At 24.5% G+C, this 21,028-nt stretch overlaps 1 protein-coding gene across 1 annotated transcript; it reads left to right on the top strand.

Annotated features, from left to right (window-relative positions):
• The first annotated feature begins 9,797 nt into the window (after positions 1 to 9,797).
• LOC145838479 (uncharacterized) lies at positions 9,798 to 13,380 on the top strand. The gene is made up of 7 exons (XM_082946083.1): positions 9,798 to 9,985; positions 10,385 to 10,515; positions 10,784 to 11,039; positions 11,208 to 11,317; positions 11,500 to 11,642; positions 12,642 to 12,777; positions 13,106 to 13,380. The coding sequence occupies exons 1-7, from the start codon at positions 9,805 to 9,807 to the stop codon at positions 13,259 to 13,261; spliced, it is 1,113 nt and encodes a 370-aa protein (XP_082802209.1). The 5' UTR covers positions 9,798 to 9,804; the 3' UTR covers positions 13,262 to 13,380.
• The last annotated feature ends 7,648 nt before the right edge of the window (positions 13,381 to 21,028 follow it).

Raw genomic sequence — 21,028 nt, 5'->3', positions numbered from 1 at the left:
GTTTAATTGCTTCTGTGAAGATATTTATGACTTCTAGAAAGTTTGACTAGTGGATAAAAGAGCATATTCCAAAAAGTACAGAAGATTTCTACAGAACGGGTGATAAAGAAAAAAAGTTAAATGATTCGTGGTGCTTCAAAATGATCTGCTATTGCAGAGCGTCTAGTGTTAAGAACCCTGGTTGTGCGAGTAATTACAGTTTGAAGAGATTGGAAATTATAAATAGTTGCTATAACAGTTTTGATTTATTTAAACTTGAAGCTGTATGTATTGTATAATGAAAACTTGATTTATAAAAACATAAAGATTTTGATTTTACTGTTTCTTCATTTTCTTAAACTGTTTTATAAGTTGTTACATATGTTTCGTTTATTTTTAGTTTGGCTTTAATAAAGACTACTTAAATGTTGTCAATTACTTTTTGCTCATTCATATTTCTTTAACAAGGATTACCTTTTGATTATATAAGCTGAATTAAAAATCTTGATTTTCTTTACACTTGTTCAAAAATCGTCCTAAGTTAATGTGTACAATAAAATAAACATTGAAACGTGTATTACCTTACTTTCATACTACGTTGTATCCAGTTCTTTGTAAAGATTTTTTTTAATTTTTACTATTTGTAAATTTATCTTTACTTTACTACCAATATCTTTAAAGTTTATATATTACCATGTGGTCAATTATAAATGTAGTTTTACAGCTTTATTCTTCTACGAAATGTATATATTTTTAGATCCTTTTAATATTAAAAATTAGATCAAGTTTCTGGATCCGGCTAAATAATGCCTTTTTAGATTCGAATTCGCCTGGATCTTAATTATAAAAAAACATTAAAATCCGGTAATTCAATCAACTAATTTCTGATCTTAATTATACTTTTTATAGCTTGTTTTTTGTCTGCTTTATTTAAAAATAAAGTATTCAGTTAAAGTTATCTTGTTTTAATAACACACTAAAGTCATTTAAACACTCACCTACACTTGACTTTGAATAAGTAACCATTAAGCACAAAATAAGTTATTTCTATGACTATCTTGAGTTTAAATAACATCAATTTTTTTTATAAAACTCGTTTAAATGTTCATTCTTATTGTAATTTTTAAGCAGTCAACTAATTTACTTAAAAGCTAAAACTTTACTTTTTCTCTTAAAAATCATAAAAATGTCTTAATTAGACAAGATAGTTTCAACTTAAAGTAAATACTTGCTGCTTTAGTAATGTTCATTAGGCTTTTTATTGATTGGTATGAATTTAATTAAACTTTTTTTCTTATAACTTAATGAAAAAATATATTTTACAAGAATTTGTTAATGTAGCACTATAAGACTTGTTTTGAAAACTTTTAATCGTATAAAACAGATCAAGTAGCTAAAACCAACAAAAAATTTGATACTTTTTTTTAGGAAAAGTGATTTTTGTTGAAAGTTTTTGCTAAACTATATAACTTTGTATCGTATAAAACATATCAGTTAGTAAAAAACTTAAAAAAAAAACTACTTTATTCTTTAGAATTATCTTTAAATTTATATTTTTTGTCATATTAGCACTATTGGGCCTGTTTGATAACTTTTAATTGTATAAAACAGATCAAATAGTGTAAATTTAACAAAAGAAGTTTTTTTTTGTTTAATGATGATTCTATTGATAATTTTGCTAAATTAGCACTATTCGGCCTGTTTGATAACTTTTAGGCGTATAAAACAGATCAAATAGTGTAAACTTATCAAGAATTTGTTTTTTTCCTTTCATAAAATGATGTTTTTGTTGTTAGTTTTTAATAAATTAGCACTATTGGGCCTGTTTGATAACTTTAAATCGTATAAAACAGATCAAATAGTGAAATTTAACTAAAATTAGTTATTCCCTTATGTTAAATGATGGCTTTGCAGAAAGTTTTTGTTAAATTAGCACTATTGGGCCTGTTTGATAACTTTAAATCGTATAAAACAGATCAAATAGTGTAGATTTAATTAAAATTATTTATTTTGTTGATAGTTTTTGTTAAATTAGCACTATTGGGCCTGTTTGATAACTTTTAGTCGTATAAAACAGACCAAATTGTGTTAATGTAGCAAAAATAAAAGTTTGTATATTTACTTCACGAGTTTTTGTTTTAAGTTTCGTTCACAATAACAAAAAAAAAGCTCAACTTACTCTCAAGTTGAAATAAACAAACACAATAATATTTTAATTTATTAGAATTGTTAATATTTGGTTTATAAGACATAAAACTACAAGTACATTGCTGTCTCATACTATTTCAAGGTTTTAATTAAAGTTGTTGTACAACTAAGTTTAGTTTGGTGCCTCTTTTTCTTTAAATGAAAATGTTATTTATAAAAATCTAAAAATGTACATATGTAGTTTAATTTTATAACAAAATAAATAAACTTCAATTTTTCTTTATTGCTGTACACGTCCGCACCAACTTTATATCTGTAACTGCAACTATATACTGCACTGTGAGAGATATGTTGCTTAAAAAGAAGTTATACAGTGTAGTGTAGAAGCTAACTTAAACACTTTATTTTTATACATTTAGACTAGAATTTTTTATGCTAATACTGTACAGATTTTAGAACTTTATTGTAATTGAGTAAACTTTATTGTAAATGATGTTATAACTTAATAATTTAAATTAATTACAGTTAGTTTCAATTAATTTTATGACAAAATAAACTTACTATTTATATAATTTTTTTTTATAAATTGATAACGTATTATCGTTTTTTAATTTTTATTTATAAAAACCAAGAAACATTTTAACTAATATTTATGTAAATTTTTAAAATAAAGGTTTGTTATAACAAAAAGATAGTCTTCTATTTAAAAGTTGTCAGCTAATAACTTGTATTTCATAAGAAAACAACATAAAATAGCCTAAAAAATAATTTTGCATATAGCTTCTGTTAATTTAGCAAAATTATAGTTTTTAAAACTAAAGGTTTAAAATCTTTACAGCCGCTAGTTTTCTTACTAGAAATAAACCAATTACTTTTTGTTAAAATTTCTAAATAAAACAAAACATCAAAAGTAGTCTTTTCTTTTTAATTTTCCACTATTTAATGAGTTAAAACTGTAAATTAATAAACAAAAACAAAATCAAGCTGCTTTATTTTACAATTGCTAACACTGTCTAGAATCTAGATACAAGTTTTTAATAGTAAAATGTTCTGTCAGCGTTTTTAAATGTTAGCGAATTTGATTTTAATTAAGTTGCACTGTGACTGCTAATTCGCTTAAATTGAAGTTAAAATAGAATTACAATTATCTTACCACTACTAATAATTAAAATAAACAAAATTATTAAACACTTTAAGCAGGCCATAACTGTTTGTAACAATAACATTTGTTATAAATGAGATTTAAATAGTTTCATGGTTTTATTGAGTAAACTTAATTAGAGTCTTAAATCTGTATTAAGAATTATTTTCACTTAATTGAGTTGTTTAAACTATAAATAGTTTTTACAGAAGTAATTTAATGCTTAATTTTACATGAGTTATATTAAAACTAACTAAAACTAGGCATTTAGAATGTTGATGCAACATTTATCAAGTGTTGGTAGATTATTAAAAAAACTTCAAAAGCAAACAAAATTATAACACTAAAGTTTAAAAAAGTACTCTAACAGATAATTCTTAGTTTTAACATGTTTAGACAAAAGTAATGGATACTTTTTAAAAGTTTTAAATATAATAATGATAAGCTGTTATTCACAATAATTTTGGTGTCTTAAATATAGACTTATTTTTAAAAGTTTTTATTGTAAATCATTTGTATTCGCATTCACTTATTTAGTAAAAAAATAATTCAAAGATTAAATTAACTTTTTTGGTAACATATTCATTAACTTATACATTGTTTGTATTTACAGTTCTTAAAGCTTTAACTAACGTCTAAATTTTCAAAACTCTACAAACTTAAAAAAATGTTAACCTGCAAAAATGATATGTATAGTTTTAATTTTTAAGGGAAGTATGATTTTTTCAAGTTATTAAGCCTAAACCACTATAACACCTCATAAAACAATTCTTTGCGCTCTTAAATTTCATTTATTAACGTAAACCAAACTTGTATTAAACTAACTTACTTATTTTTAAAAACTTACACTGTAATGTAAGTAAGACTTGTAAAAACAAAGTTAAGTACTTATATTTTTAATTATTTTCCTAGTAGTATACTCTGATAAAAACTAAAAAATAGCAATTTTTTACATTGTTAAAGTTTTAAAGGGGTTTTAAAATAAAATAACTTACACTTTTTAAGTTCTTTCTTTAAGTTAGTTTCAAAGCGTTTTTAATATACAACTTCTTTACTTTTTAAACTGCAAGTACTGTGTATTAACTTTTGTGAGAATTCTTTTATACGCAAGTGAAACAACTTTTAATTGCTGCGCGCTGTGAGTGCTAATTTAATTAAATTTTAAATAAGGATTATAATTATCTAACGTCAGTTAGTTATACCGGCTTATAATAGTTATATTGAACTTTTTAAGTAATCATAAACGTTAATAAATGTGAGTTTATTATAGACTAGTATTTAACAGTGTTATTATCTTATTAAATATTATTATTTAATTACTTGAATAACAGTTTTAAGCTGTCGTTATTTAATTAAGTGGTTTAATTTATTGTTTATTTAAAATAAATGTCAAAACTTTAATCAGTTCATTATTACTACTTAAAGATAAAAACCTAAACTGTACTTAAATTATAACTGGTTGTCTATAGATAAAAACTGTAGAAGACTTTTAATTAAACTCATAAACGGAACAAATAATAAAAGTAAAACATTATAACACTACACAATATTTCTTAAAAATGATTTAAAAACAAACTTGAACAGTTTTATTTTCAAAAACTATAGAACATTTTTTAACGCTTGAAATGCTTTTAATGTATGCAAAAAATCCAACACTAATAAACTTTCTGTAAAACAAACAAGTTATAAAGTTTAAAAAGCAACTAAGCAGCATTTATACCTTCATATTCAATGCAAAAAATAAAACAGAATATTCCCATGTTTTATGTACACTCTAATTTAAACTTTAATTTAGCAAATAAATTTGTTTAAATATTAAACTGCTGTTGCTTTGTATAAACTCTGAGTTTTTATATGAAACTTTATGCGTATAAAAATTTAATTACTTTTGTTCTAAAGCAGTGAGAAAGTCCTTTTAATATCTATTTATGGACTTATGAGCGTAATTTAATAAGTTCTTAAAAAATAAACTTCCTCTTAGAAGTCTTTATTTTTAGTATTCAGAAGTCAGCTTTTCCTTTAAAACTAGTTTATGTTTTTCTTTTTATTTCCTAAAAAATCGTACTAAATCGATGTTTACAATTAATTTTTTTTATTTTTTTTACAAAATATTTAAAACGTGTATAACCTTTCTTTTATATTACGTAGTACACAAATCTTTTTAAAGATTTTTTTAAACATTTAATTTATCTTTTTTATTTAACTGAAATCATATTTTCATTGTACAACCATTACCTGGTTAACTTTGTATATTATTATATAATTAACAGTAAATGTAGCTTTATTATGCTACGAAATATATATATTTGTAAAATCATTCACTTTTTTTTTTTTTTTTGCATCATTTAAAAGTTAAATAAACTTTGCACCCTAAACATATGACTCACTACTAAAAAAATTATTCCTAAAATTTATTTCGCTTCTAAGTATCGCTTCTTTTTGGGCAGTTTTAGTATTTCGACGGGGCTACTTTGAAACTTTAGTGTTTATAGAATTTCGAATATTTAATTTGCTATTTTATTAATTTAAGTTAGCTATTTAGTATTTGAGCAATTAATAATAAAGCGGCGAAAAAGTAAGGTGGTATTTGACAAAATTATATTTCTGGGACTTGAAATAAAAAGCAAAAATTATAAAAAAGCATTTAAACAATTTATATTGTTTATTGAACGACAAAAAAATACGCTCAAAAAGTTTGGTCCAAGAACCTGGTGTACAAAAACCTTTCGGTTACCGAGACATTCACCAGAACTGTTTAACGTCATGCCCAGGACATGGTAGAAAAAACACCAAACAATTTTTTAAACTGTATAAACTATGTAGTTAATAAGTAATTATATTCTGAGAAGTAGTAACACACTTTTACATTATACCAAATTGCCGTCCGACAAGCAAAAATTGCGGCCCACGAAAGACTTTATAGGTAAAAAAAACTTTTTTTAAGATTCAAAAAGGTCTTTTGTGTTATAAACTTACAAATAGTTTTTAATATAAGAGTTAGTAATTACTAGTGCTTTTTTATTGCTTATTTTAACACATATTTAGTTTTAGAAAATATTTATATACTTATTATTAAAATTATTTTGAACAATTGCAGCCTGCGAATACTTTTTCTATATAATGCAGAATATAAAAATTTGTAATAAGAAACAGATCAAACAGTGTAAACTATACAAAATGAAATCCTCTAAAAACAATGTTTGTTTGGTAGTTTTTGTAAAATTAGCACAATTGAGCCTGTTTGGTAACTTTAAATCGTATAAAACAGATCGAATGGCGCAAATTTAACAAAGTTATTTATTCTGTTCTGAAATTAATCTTTTTGTTGGTAGTTTTCGTTAATCTTTTGGGCCTATTTGAAAACTTTTTTCAGTATGAAACAGATTAAATAGTGTAAATTGAAAAAAATAGTTATTTCTAGTGATCTACTGAATCTAAAAGTTTTGGGTTCGGCCGAATCCAAATCTTTATTTCAAATGATGATTCGGCCGAATCTGAACCCGAATCTTATTTTTAAATTAGGATTCGGCCGAATCCGAATCCAAATCTCAATTTTGAAATTTGGATCCGACCGAATCCGAGTCCGAATCTGAGTATTTAAATAATTGTAATCCAAAAAATTTAATCTGCTTGTTATATAAATACAATATAAGTTTATAAACAATAATTACGTAATATATGATTACTTAATTCGTAAGAGAAGCTAAGTTTTGGTAACAACTAGAAGACTAATTTCTTTTGTGTCTTTTTTTTCGCGATTCACCACCCTGAACATTTTTTTTCACTGCGCTACTACAAAAGTTTTATTTTTTAGGAACATCAGATACACCCTTATACAGGCACACTGCAATGCACACCTCGAGTGACGCTTCGACTTATGCTGATTTAAGCACATGTTCTTTAGGTATTAACAATTTTTCGCAAAACTAAATTACAGCTAAATTTGAAAATTGGTAATAATAGGTTGGTATACTTTACCTTTAACAATAACTGTTAAATAGGCTTTAATGTTTACAACTATTTAAAAATTTCAAAACGTATTAAACAATTAAGAAAAAGACGTTTAAAAAAATTATTTAAAACTGAAAAAGGCATAAAGTTAGTTTTATATAGTAAAAATATTTATTATCAATAATCAGTATTCACTTCTATTTGTGCAACGATAAATGTTATATTGTAATGTAAATCAAAAAAATTCATGTATTTAAATATCTATAATCATAGCTTATACTTAGTACGTTATGTACAAACACTTTAATCACGTATTTTAAAGATATAAACGACAGTACATATGTCATTTCACAGTTACTTTACAAATTCAATAAACGAATATTTTTGAAGTCATACAAAGTTGCATAGGCCACAATAAAGCACAAAAGTAAAATGGTTAACTTAAACCAGGGGTCAGCAAAGTGCGGCCTGCTGGCCAAATGCGGCCCTCGAAGACAAAATCTGCGGCCCGTGAACTTCTTTGCAGCCATAAATATACATTTCGAAAACAATGAAAATTTAAAATCTTGTGATAAAAACTTATAGTTAGGCTCTTAATTCAATAAATACTCTTTGTTAGTGCTCTAATATTGCTTAACTTATCCTTTTTCGATCTCAATTAATATTTTTCTTCTGATTACTAAAAAATATTTTTATTAAATATGGCCCTCAAAGCTTTTTTTCTAAATAGTGCGGCCCGTGAGCAATTTTTCTTAAGAAAATTGGCCCGCGTTACTTAAGGCTGCCGACCCCTGACTTAAACATATTGAATAAATAAAGAAATGAAGGTAAGTTTTTTAAATAAATTTAAAAACAATATAAATTATTAAATCTAACAGAAGATTTTTGATCTCAATAAAAGTTAATTTAAACACATTCACTTTTTAAAAGTTTTCTACAATTTTTTCCGTTGCTATAGTAATTAGAATTAAGTCAGACCAAACTTAGCAATTGTTTTAGAAAAAAGCAATTGTTTTAGAAAAAAAAACAATAAAAAAATTATACTTAAACATTTTGAATGAATTTTAAAACTTAAGTTTTTTGATGAATTTATTTTTTATTCATTACTTAAGTTATTTAAAGCATAAATGGTTTTTTATAACTTTGTCTTACTTAATAGTTCTTAGCTGTTAATTATAACAAACTTTTAAAAACTATTACATTTTTGTTTTTATATGTGAACAACTGTATATTAGAAAGCAAAAGTGTTAAGTAGTGTTAAGAAGAGTTAAACTTCTCTTTTGCAAGTATTATATAAAGCTAAAAATATGTTATTTGTTATATGTTTGGTTTTATGTTTATTTAGTTCATTCAAGACTTATGTAGTTGGTATAGTTTTATTAACCAAAGCTGCTATATACTTTGTTTTTTAAATTTTAGGTTGTATAAATTGATTTTGCGCATTTTGGAAACGTGACAACTAATATACTCATTTAACCCTATAAAAACTATAGATTCAAATGTATAATTCTTTAGGTAAAAGGAAAATATTTTATTAAACATAATTTATTTGATAACTGAAAGGTCCTTCATGCACCAGGTCCTAAGACGTTTATTTCTGTCGTTCAAATCAAAACTCATTTAATGTATTGTATTAACTAGTTTATGCATTAGTCATTTGTATTAACAAGTTACTTATAGTACCTTTATTTAATTTATTTATAACTAGTTTCACATAAGTTCATTAGAAATACTTTATCTGTAATTAAGCGATTTAGTCATTAATTTTTTTATAGAAAGCGTTAATTATAGAAAAACTAAAAAATAGTTTTTTAATAGATCTAAAAAAACTAAAATTTACAATTTTTTGTAAGTAATACCTATTTTTAGTTTTAGTCAATTACATTTGTTATAAAAGTTGTCTGACCTAAGCCTGGTCAAAGTCACTTGAAAGGAATAAACTTTAACCTGATTAAAAATGCAAACCTTAGGATGATAAAGCTATTTTATCCTTATAAAGTAACAGTACCGAAAAAATCACTTCCCGTTTCTCAAGAAAGTAAAAACACGAATTTTGACGTAGAAAAGTTAAACATTCTGTTCATGACATGATAAAAATAACCAAAGTATAAAGAAAAAACATGTTTTTCGATTTTATTAAGTGTTAAGTAAATACTGAAAGGTAACAAACTTCGAGTTACTTTAAAATTGTAGAAATAAATAGTTTAGTTCTTTTATAGAGTTTTTAATAAATTTTTATACGGAATGTAGAAGTTTCACTATCGTAAAAGTATTTTTAAGATGTTTGTTGCCTTAAAATAATTTTTTTATTAGACTTTTGAAATTTTAACATACAAAGAAAGCATAAATAAAAGTTATGCAGAACCTTATTTATATGCTTGCTTTTTCTTTAATCAAAAAAAGGTTCGTATTAGTTCAAAGAGCGCACTTAACAAAAAATCGATTTTATGCTTTTACTTTAAACATACTTAAGAAAACTATTAAACTTTTTTGATTCAGTAAATACTGACCTGGTAAAATTAATGTATTTTTTACTTGTACTTAATACTTTAATTTTAATTATGCCAAATTAAAGTACCACAGTGATGTATTTAATACCTGTAATTGGACTACTTGCGTATGTCTCCGAAACTTCTGGCCACAGTTGGATAGCATGTGCAGACTATACTGAGAAAAACGGCAGGTACTGGGATCCAGATAAATGTAGGGGCTTCGCAAGAGACTCTGAAAGGTTTGCACGAAAGAGTTCTTTTGGTACTGACGCAGGTTTTTCTTTTTGATAAATTTTAGAGTTTTTAGGTATTACTTTTTTATTTTTATACTTTGAGCAAGTAAAATGTTATTAAAATTTTTATTGACACTAATTATGATACACATTTTTTAAATATTTGTAACTATTACAATGCCTCTTTTTATTAAGCTAGGCTTATTTTTTAATAGAAAAGTAAAGTTATGCAAAATATTGTGCGTATAAAGAAATACATATTTTGTTATTTTCACAAATTGCACATTAGTTATCATAATTTTAGAGCTTTTGAAATAATAAACGTTCTTTTATTGGTCCTACAAACAGAAAAAATAACGTTTAAGATAAAAACTCAAGTAAAGTTTTTTTCTAACCTAATTGAAATATATTTTTCATTAATAAGCTTAATAAAATTTCAGGTTTCGATCACCGGCCAGCACAAGCTCCAACGGCGTGTAAGACGCCACTTAGTGGATCAAGTTATTCTCGAAGTTACCCAAAAGCTGTTTACTACCCTGGACAACAAGTAGTAATAGTCCATCCAATGAAGGTTATTTGCTTTTGATACTCAGACCACAAATTTTAAAACAGTTACTTTATTTGTCCAAAACAAGCTTCTATTAGTTGAATTTTTAAATAATATAAAAAAATGTTTTAAAGGTAAGCAACGAGTCTTATGCTAATAAAAAAGTATTTCACTAGCATAATTTTTTTTTTTGATAATTTACAAAACATACGTATAGGTTTTAACGTGCAGAGTAGGTTTTATAAAGTTTTTAATGTTTAGATTTTTTTTGTAAATTTCATATTTTTTTAAGAATCACGGGTCTGGAAAAGACTGTCGCGTGCGCAATGTGGACAACGGCAATGCGATTTACCACGGCAAAGAAGGAACAGACACCAACAAGCCTCTTGCGTACTACAAGCCGTTCCTTGTCGCTGACCTCGGAGTGTCGGATCCCGACCAGGACTCCTTCCCGAGACCGGGATACCAGAATGCACCTGCTTTTTGCGAGAACACTGACAAGTCAATGGGAACTTACAGCTTTAACATTCCCGATGATTTTGAACAAGGTTTTAGCTTAATTTGTATTTAAATTGTTTTCACTCCTTTAGTAATAACTACTAAGCATTTTATTTACCTACCATTTACCTTATAACTTTAGTGTTTTTCATCTTCATTAAATATATTCACGATAATAAGTTACCACAAGCTTTTATTATTATTGGTTTTATCACCAGGCGAGTACACTTTTGTGTGGAGATGGGAATTTAACAAAGGCGAGCTCTACTCAACATGTTTTGACGTCATAATAGCAAGAAACAAACGTGAAAGAGATATTACTCTAATGGTAAAACATACCTATTTTAACTTGATAAAAATTTCTGCAAAAAACATGATAAATTTTTTTTGATTTGATTTGCAATATTAAGTTACCGCGTTTCTAACTTTTTTATAAAAATAGGTATATGATTAATAATAAAGAGTAATCGTTTTATTGCTTCTTGTAATTTTTTTTTTTTTTTTTGACAGAGTAACGGATTTAGTGATATGTCTGTTCCTTGCGGAGGAATATTATCAAACCTAGGAGCAGGTAGCACTGTAGGTTGTGATGGTGTCGTACCAACTCCTGGACCTACTGTGACATTCAAACCTGTGACAACAAAGCTTACAACGTAAGTTAAGTTTTAACACAAATTTATTAAATTAGAAATGCTTGTCTAAACTACTTGTATATATTTTTACATCGACTAATTGCAAGACTTTCTTAATTAAAAACGTAACTTTTAAAATTAATGTTTCAATCGAACTACACTTTTTATAAAAACCTTATATAGAATTACAGAAAAACTTTTAAATAAATCTTATATTTTAGATAATATCAAAAATATTGGTCTTGCAATAAGTTAAGTATAAAAGCATTGTTTTAAGTATTTTCATCAAAGCTTTAGCTAATTAAAATTAAATTTGTTTCTGTAGTTTTAAATGTGAATGAATTAAACTCTTTTTTTTCCAGAATAAACTGTTTTATTTAATTCTAACTAATGCTTATTTTTTATGAGATATTTTTTATTATGACTTATTGTTACAAAAAATTAAACCAAATAAGTTACCTATTAATTCCAAATTAACAAAATCTATTGATTGTTGTGATAAATAGACTGAAAATTAAAGATGAACTAACATTAAAAACTTTTGGAAATTTAATGTTACAGAAATATTTTAAATTACTAAAAATACTCTTTTGATTTATACCAATTAATTTAAAATTACTTCAAAAAGCGGAAAAAACTGTAAAGCATATTTTTATGCCTCGTTCATTGCAATACACTCTTAAAATTTAATAGTTAAACAGTTTTAAATTATTTTAACCATTTACCTTGTAGTTTTAAAATACTTAAACAAATTATCGTAATAAACGTTCAATTCCTTTTAATAAAGTTTAAATATTTCAAAAACTCTACGACTTCAGAACTATATAAACTTAGAATCTTATTTTTTTACTGGACAAGCTTTGTTATATTATCTTTATTTTCAAGAAGTAAGCTAAATAAATTTACCAAAAACTATATATAACATTTTATGTAAATAAAGTTTTGAAAATATTCAGTCTTCCAAATATTTAATTTTTACTTAAAGTAGTTTATCTACTTAAAAAACATATTGATGTTCAGACAACCACCAACAAATGGAAACAATGCAATTATAAATTCTTACCAAATTTCTGGTGAATTAGATTTGGGACAGCCTAACAAAGATGAAAATCAAAGATTAGCAAGAATATTTTTCAACTGTAAAGTAGACGCAAGAGTAAGCTTTTTTCAGTACTGTGTAAATTAACTGTATCAAAAGTATTTTTTTTATTAGTAACATTTTTAGGTAAATGTATTTACAGATAAACTTTACTTTTCGTTAAGTTTTTAAAATGAAATTATTCTAAATGATGAACGTTTTCGACTTTTTGTTTGTACATAAGTACACTACAATCAGTGTGTGTAAAATTTTTATTTTAATGATATTTCAAATAGTATTTTAAAGAAAGGTTAAAACAATTACTTGTTCAGCATGTATTTACAAAGTTGTTGAAATAAAAAATTATAAAATAACTCATTTGAAATAAAACAATATTTGTTTTCAGTTTTGGAATGCACGAGTAGTAAAGAGTACTGTAGATTATTATGATTTAGTACAAGAAACAACAAAACAAATTCTATCAGGAAAAATATATTTCTCAGCAACATTCTTGGAAAACTGTAATGTAAAAAACGGTTTTGTTAATGGAATTTTATTATAATAGCTTTGCTTTTTGATAATTTTGAACTATGACATACATTAACAATTGTGCACTTTTTTTTCTGTTAATTTTACTTAGTTCGTAAAATAATCTACTACAATAAACTTTATACCCATCGTCTTTTAAATTATAAACTTATTAAATTATAGTTTTATACTAACATATTTTAATTAAAGGAAAAAATAAATTACTAAAAAATCAAAACGAGCTAATTTCTATTTAGAAAATTTGCTTATACTTACGAGTTGAACTTTTGAAGTTTACTAAATATTCTTAAAACTTCAAGATAATAATTGTTCAGTTAATGTGTTATACTAAAGTTTACTAAGTATGAAACAAAGGTTTTTTTTACGACAACAACAAATTAATCAATTTTAACACGTTTTTAAACAATATAACTTAGGAAACACGTTTTAGCACTTGACTTTAATCTAATATATATAATCAACACAACGTTTTACAAATACAATTGTTCCATTATTCTGTTAAACGGAATTGATCTTCAGTTTGTTTATTGTGATAGTATTTTAAAACGTAAGTCAAAGTGTACATGAAATTAAGCAATAACTTTAAGGATTGTTGCGTCACTAAGTAAATCATTAAAAAATATAAGACACACTATGATTGCATATATGTTAAAAACTGTTTAAAATAAAAGCTTGAAAAATGTTTACAATTACTAAAAAGTTCATTTTGTTTATTTAAAGCTAGATTTGAGTTTAATTTTGAGATCTCGTGTTTTTCCATATTTCAGAGAGTGCAGCCATGTTTTAAATTGAATTTGTTTTTCGTTCGTGCTAGAATTTCCCAGTTAAAGCTAAAATTTTTATTTCTATCCTTCAAATCCCAGATGTATTTCGATAGCGTAGTTTTTAGTCTGTATTTACTGTTGTTAAAAGAACATTTATGCCGTGTGTACCTACTTTTAAACGATAAACTTGATGAGTTTTGTATATATATACATTAATATTAATGAAACAGTTACAAGTATGTGTACAAATACGGTGTTTGTTAGCTATTTTACCGTCACTTAGAACTTTTAAATGTTAAAATGTTAAATGTAAACCTGCATCACTGTTTTTTAGTAAAAATTAAGCTTAACAGTAGAAAAACGTAGCTCAATTAATAACTTTTCAATACTTTAAAAAGTTTTTATCTGCTGTTTAGAAAGCTCTAAATTAGTTCTCTTATAACTCAAGAGATTATTAAACTTTTAGTTGTATGCTTTAAATATAAGTTTTCTTTTTCTTTCAGTATCTAATCAATAAATCTCAGTAGTGTTGTTTAATGAAAACTATGTGAAAAGTAGTTTTTAAAGAAAAAGAAGATTAAATACTTTAAAAACTAAGTTACCAACAAATATATTTAGTAAATATACGTTATAATTTTTAATAACAAAAAATTTTGAAAACAGAACAAAAAAACTTGTTTGATGCATAGTTTTAGCATAGAACAAATAAAGAAGATTAATGTTCAAAACCGAATGTTTATAGTTTGAGTTTTTTATAACGTATTATTTTAAAGTATTTTACACAACTTTTATTTTGTGCTGTTGTGTTTAGACAATTTTTATAAGACCCAGCAATATAAACTTCTTTCTAACATATTAGGTTTATTTTTTAATTTTGTCTTCTATATTATATACATAATATTTAATCAAAATTCTAGTATTTTTTAGTTTTTTTTTGTTATTCAAAAAATAATTCTTCAAGACAGTTTGGTTTTAAAGCATATAATTATTATTTTTTGAATAGAAATAAGTTAGGAATTTTATTTTTGAATAAATTAAAGTTTTGCAGTAGAAATGAATTTATAACAAATGGTACGGCAAATATATTTAGAGGTAGGTTTAATAAGAAAAAAATTGAATAGAACTTAATTAGAAATATTTTTTTTGCATTGAATAAACTATTATCCAGAAATAAAGATGTTTTTGAATGAACTAAAAAATTATAACAAATTAGAGTTGAAACAGGTAGACGATTTAATTATACTTTGTGCAAATGTCTTTAATTGATTATTAGATTAACTTATTTTTTGTATTATTTGTTGATTTCTTGCTAAATAAAAACTTTTATAAAGTTTTATTTGTCTCTAGAATTAACTCTTGCTTAAAAGAAGGGTCAATTTGAAACAATCGTCTGTTAGTTTCCTCGGATTAAATTTATTATCTTAAACATATCAACCAACGTAAATGAAGATAATTTGAACGGGTTTTTTAGATAGATTAATATAATTTTTAAGTTTTATTCTTAAATATAGTCTCGAAGTTGGTATATGCCTTAAAAAAGATTAAATAGTGGCAGTTAAGAACATAAAAATCTACTTTTGATTTGACTTATTGCTTTTTTCAACTTTGAAATAAGATGTATTTTTTTAATAAACTTGACAAAGTTTATCAACTACAGCTAAAGTATACTTAATTTAGTTTTTGTTTTAATTGTTATAAAATATGAAAACATATTATGCTTAAAAGTCAAACACAACCTTTAATAATAATTAACTTATTTCAAGGCCGAAATCACTCGCGAAAACATCATAATGTTTGTTTTAGTTAACCATTAAACAGTTACGCAACAATCAAATGTATAAAACAGAAGGCAATCAACAAATTGCAATGAACACTGCTTCAACGCGAAGGGCAACTGCACAAAGCAGAATCATTCACTCGACAGAAAGCAAAATAAGGAAGGAAAGAACCAAACTCGCTCGCTAAAACTCTTTTTCAAATTGCTTACTTCACCTCTCAAGTAGACTTTCATATCTACTTGACAAAAAGTTCCCTTCGCAACCGGTCCTTAGGTCTTAGATTTGAGCAACTGCGCTGTCACAAGTTATTTTTTGTGCTAGCAGTAAGTTTAGGATCTCTAGGGCCACCAGGTTTTTTGTTTTAGTTTGCACAACGGTTTAATATATCGTTGGCAAACAAGCAAACTTGTGTGGCTTTCAGAGGAAATCAACAATACTTTGTGGCGAACTGAAGTCAATTAGCGTTTTTAGTCAACGTTATAAAAGTATCCTTAAAATCTTAACGAGCTTTTACCGGTTTATTTATAACTGACTGCAAACTAAATTGAAATTCGAATGCGAAGACAAAATGTTTGTTGATTAAAATACTCTGGTTAAAGCTTTAGTTGTTATTAACTTGACCTACTTTAATATATTTTTAAAAAAAAACTATTCATTAGAAAAATATTATCAGGAAATTTCAAAATATTGTTTTATTAAAAGAATTTTTTTAACTTGCAGACTTAAAAATGCTTTAGACGTAGTTTTTATATTAGGTAATTTGTACTTAACATTTTTTCTAAGGCCAACACTAAAAAATTGCAAAGTTAAAGTTGACAATAAGTTTATATTTAAGAACTGAATTTAAAATAACAAAATACAAAAAGTCAATCTTTTTAAAACTTGTTGAAAAATTTAAAATAAATGTTTATTAGGATGCAAAAGCCTAATACTATAGCAATACAATTAGCTAATCCTGTAAATCAAAGCAAATTAAGTTTTAAAAACAGTTCATGTTGCGCAATATTAAGTAGTTTGAGATTTAAAAATAAAATATGCTTATAATCTTTCAAAATAAAATAACCAAAGTCTAAATTTGTGTTTTTAGACATCATTTAATAATGAAAATTATTAATTATTTTGAAATTGTAATAAGTAAATAAATTTAATTTTTGCTTTTGATATATACTTCATCCTTCATAAGTTAAGTGCGTTTGTGTTTGATTTCGTTATTATGATCATTTTGTAGAGATTAAAGTAAGTCAATTACGAAGGTAATACTTGATGTGTTTAAAACCTTTTTGAAAACGAGTGCCACTTCAAAAACAAATCAATGTAAGGGTTTTGATCATTTACGGCCATACCTGAAAGCAACACAAAGAATGAGTGAGCAAAAAAAAATTAACCAAAGTTTATAAGCAAATATACTACAAGTCAGATCAATTAGGATAATATAGAATTAAAGGTGTTTAAATTTTAAAAATAAAAAGTAGAGTTTAAAACTATAAATAGGGTTTTAAATGATGAATTTATCTCTTTTCGATGATGTTTACTGATTTATCTAACTAGAAAACTATTATCAACAAGTTTAGTTTCTATTAGTCAACGATTGTGTAAAAAACAAGGTTGTCTTAATGGGTGTTACATTTTCAATTTCTTTAAACTCTGTTTTTATACAACTTATCAAATAACTTTACAACTTTATATTATTAGTCAAGAGGTATTTTTTTTTTTGCTTTAAAAATTCTACAAAAAAATTAAAGGTTTTTTAAGCAATTAAAAAACCAATAACTGTATAGATTTTAATTTATTAAAATAAATAAGTTTATAGCTTATTTTGAAATTTTAAACACTTTATGTTAAACTAACTTTATTTTTTCGTATAACAATTTAAAAAAGAATTAAATTGCCAAAAGCTTATGTTTATTATAAGCTGTATATTTCAAAAATTTTTCAAAAGATTAAAGCAAAATTGTTTATGCTCAGTAGCTTTTTAATATACAGCTAAAGTTTCATTCGGATAACTTAAATCAAAGTTATTAACACCGGTCGCAACTGCTAATTGAAATTTATTTTTATAAGTTTTGTCTTTAGTTTTGTTACGTTAATCACTTATAAAAAATTAAAGAATTCCGATTTCCAATGTAATACAGTTCTTAGTCGTGTTTTAGAAACTTTTAAAAGTTTTATTTTAAAAAGTTAATAAAAAAATACAAGTTTAATAACCATTTACGGTCGTACCATTTGTACAGTCGTCATAACTGTCTTTTTTGTTAACTTACTTTAATATTTTTTAATATTTTCAATTTAAACGTTGCAACAGTATAATTTTAACATGTGTTTTATTGAATAATTAGATAACTAAATATTATTCGAACACTGGAACTAGGGTTTAAAAACAATTGTTTATAATCTTGACTTTAATTTAGTTTTTTTTTACCATTAAGAACTATAATTTGTTTATATAGAATTTATTTTAAATCACAAAAATAAAAGGTTTTATAGTTTCGATTCGATTTGTTTAAACTAATTGACTAATCTGACTTCTAGGATTTTAAAACAAAGCGGATCTAACAAAAATGCACAATTTTTTCGTTTTGTTAAATTTTGAGCGTCTACAAAGATATATAAACTAAATAATACTTAGTTATATACTTGGTAAAATTTTAACTAAATTCGTTTTATGAAAAGCCTTGTCAGTAACTTTCAGTAGGCCGTAATACCTAGATCATAGCAACAAGTACTTATAAACATGTTTAAAACAACATCTTACTTTTTTATTTTAGAAAAACGATTTTTTGTTGGAGAACTATTATTGAACTAATGTTTTATAAAAATATAGCAAATACAATGTTATTTAGATAGCAATATAAAATATTCTCTATTCATTTATTTTCAACAGTATACCTGTAAACAAAACGTCATTTTTTTTTAAATCAAAACTTTTAACAAACTAACCTTTTATTTTTACGTTGGTATAACGAAATAAAAACAATACATAAAATTTTAAATTCTACTCTCATCAGAATTTCTTGACACAAGTAAGATACTAATCAAATAGTTTGTTATATAGTTAAAATGTTTACGTTTTTTTGTCAATTTTAATACGTTGGTACTTTTTACAAATAATGTATTCTAATTAAACATTTTTACAAAACTTTAATTTCGAACATTTGTATAATAGTAGTTAAGCTTTTTTTAGTTTGTTTAATAATCCAATTTTCCATTTTATGAGCATAATTTTTTGCCTGAAAACGAGTCATTTTTATTTTAAAGTTTAAACATTATTTGAAAATATATTAACTAACACAAAGATAAAAACCAGCTCAATACCATTGAATTTTGTTTTTTAAGCTTTTAATTAATATTATCATGTTATATAACATGTATTTAAACTTTAAAGCTAAAAAGAAACTTTCTTTCGTACAACAGGTTCAAAAACCAGCTTTTTGAGCGCTTTTTTTATCGTTCAATAAAAAGTATTGATAAACTTTACCACTTCCTAGTAGGATAAAAGGTTATCAAAACTGATGTTTATTTCTTTTTTTTTAACCTTGACAAATGCTATAAACAATAAATTAAATTATTTTTAAGTATTTAGTTTGAGCACGTTTAGTTGTTTTCAGTAAACTAGTATATTTCTCAAGCAATGCTTTTTTTAGACTTTTAAAAATTATTTTCAGTAGTTATAGTTTTTGCTTTTAAATTAACTCTAATTAAGAATTAATTTAAAGTGTAACTTTGTAATTACACAATTTACATCTGCGTTTTAATTACAAATAAATGTACTACTGTACTAAATTTAAGTTTTTTTCTGTTTAGTTATTGTGGTTTTTTGAAATTTTTATTTTAATGTAACACAAAGTATAATTTTTTCGTACACATGTACATTTTGTAGAAAACTAAAGTTATAATAGTAACTTTTTTATAGTCTAATAACTTTTTTAATGAAAAAATGTTAGAAAACCAAGCTTTTCGTTAACATACTTATACATTTGAAAAAAATCAAATAACAAAGCTGTTTAAAATGATTGTTTGACATGACTGTTTCTTAAATAAAAAACTACAAACTTTATTTTAAGCATGCACAAAAGTCATTATTTTTATTTTCTACTAAAACAACATAATTAGTTTTAGGCTACTTGTTTTGACAATTTCAAAAGCTTTATAGCTCATTAATGCTTTTCACTAAGATAAAAACCTTAAAATATTAACAATAAAATTACAGTAATAATTAAAAATCAGTTTATAAAATCTTAGACTAAGTTAAAATGAGATATTTAAAACGATTTGCAAAAAATATTGCAAAAAAAAAAAACTCTTTATCACCAGTCAACGCGACTTGGGTCCACCAAGATCCAAACCGCAAACCGCAAAGCAGAAAGCTGTGTTCTTCGACGTATTTTTTAACTGGAAAAACTTGTACAAAAAAAAAGATCGAATATTTTTGTAACAATTGTTTCAAGTCTTTTGTTAGTTTAATTTTTGTAACTATTTTTTTGTAATAGAACTTTTCTAAGATTTTTTGTCATTTTTTGATAAGTCTGATGCACGATTTTTTTTTATAATAAAGTGACTAAAAAATTTTCCCAAAACTTATTTTATTTTTTTAAGTCCTATCTTAAACAAATAAAATGAATTAAGCTCATAATGAATTCGTCTCACTCTTATAAATTGTTATTAGTTTAATTTGGGAAAAATCTATAAATAGTGGTTTTACATTTTTTTAAGTTTATTATTTTATTGATTAAGAAATTTTCATTCAATAGAATAAAAGCTAATGTAAAATTATTCGAACAAAAAATAAAATAAGATGTTTGTTCAGTTTTTAACGTTTTTAGTAGCTTTGAATGTTAAATTTTTCTGTTGTTTTAATTAATAAAGAAGTTTAATTTAAATTTGAACATGATTATTTTAAAGTTTATAAGTTAAAAATTTAAACAAACAGTGCAAAAAAATTTGATATTTATTTAAATTCTTAAAAACCATTTAATTTAGGTATTTTAAATTGTTGTAATATTTTGTATATTTTTATTTAAATTATATTTTGCGAGGTTGAAATTTAACATGCAGAAAATAAAAATTTACAATACATACTTCACGCATTATAATACAATATAATTATAAATACATTTGTCAGTTTGTTTTAACCATTTAGTTTTAGTTTTTTTTTGTTCAATGAAAAAGAGAAACAAATGAAATTTTTAATCAAAAAAAAAAAAACATTTTAACCCAGCGAAATTCAGATTAAAATGTTTG

This window comes from Thalia democratica, chromosome 6 (genome assembly GCF_965202585.1).
Source record: "Thalia democratica chromosome 6, ktThaDemo2.hap1.1, whole genome shotgun sequence".
NCBI classification, from domain to species: Eukaryota; Metazoa; Chordata; class Thaliacea; order Salpida; family Salpidae; genus Thalia; species Thalia democratica.
The sequence above is the reverse complement of the archived record's forward strand: the minus strand, read 5'-3'. Positions and strand labels throughout refer to the sequence as shown.

What these genes read in the sequence shown, in the direction of transcription:
- LOC145838479 (XM_082946083.1), top strand. Translation starts at nt 9,805, where the DNA reads ATGTATTTAATACCTGTAATTGGACTACTTGCGTATGTCTCCGAAACT. An exon ending in AAAGAGATATTACTCTAATG is followed by an intron (nt 11,318 to 11,499) that starts GTAAAACATACC and finishes TTTTTTTGACAG; the next exon opens with AGTAACGGATTTAGTGATAT. An exon ending in GTGACAACAAAGCTTACAAC is followed by an intron (nt 11,643 to 12,641) that starts GTAAGTTAAGTT and finishes ATTGATGTTCAG; the next exon opens with ACAACCACCAACAAATGGAA.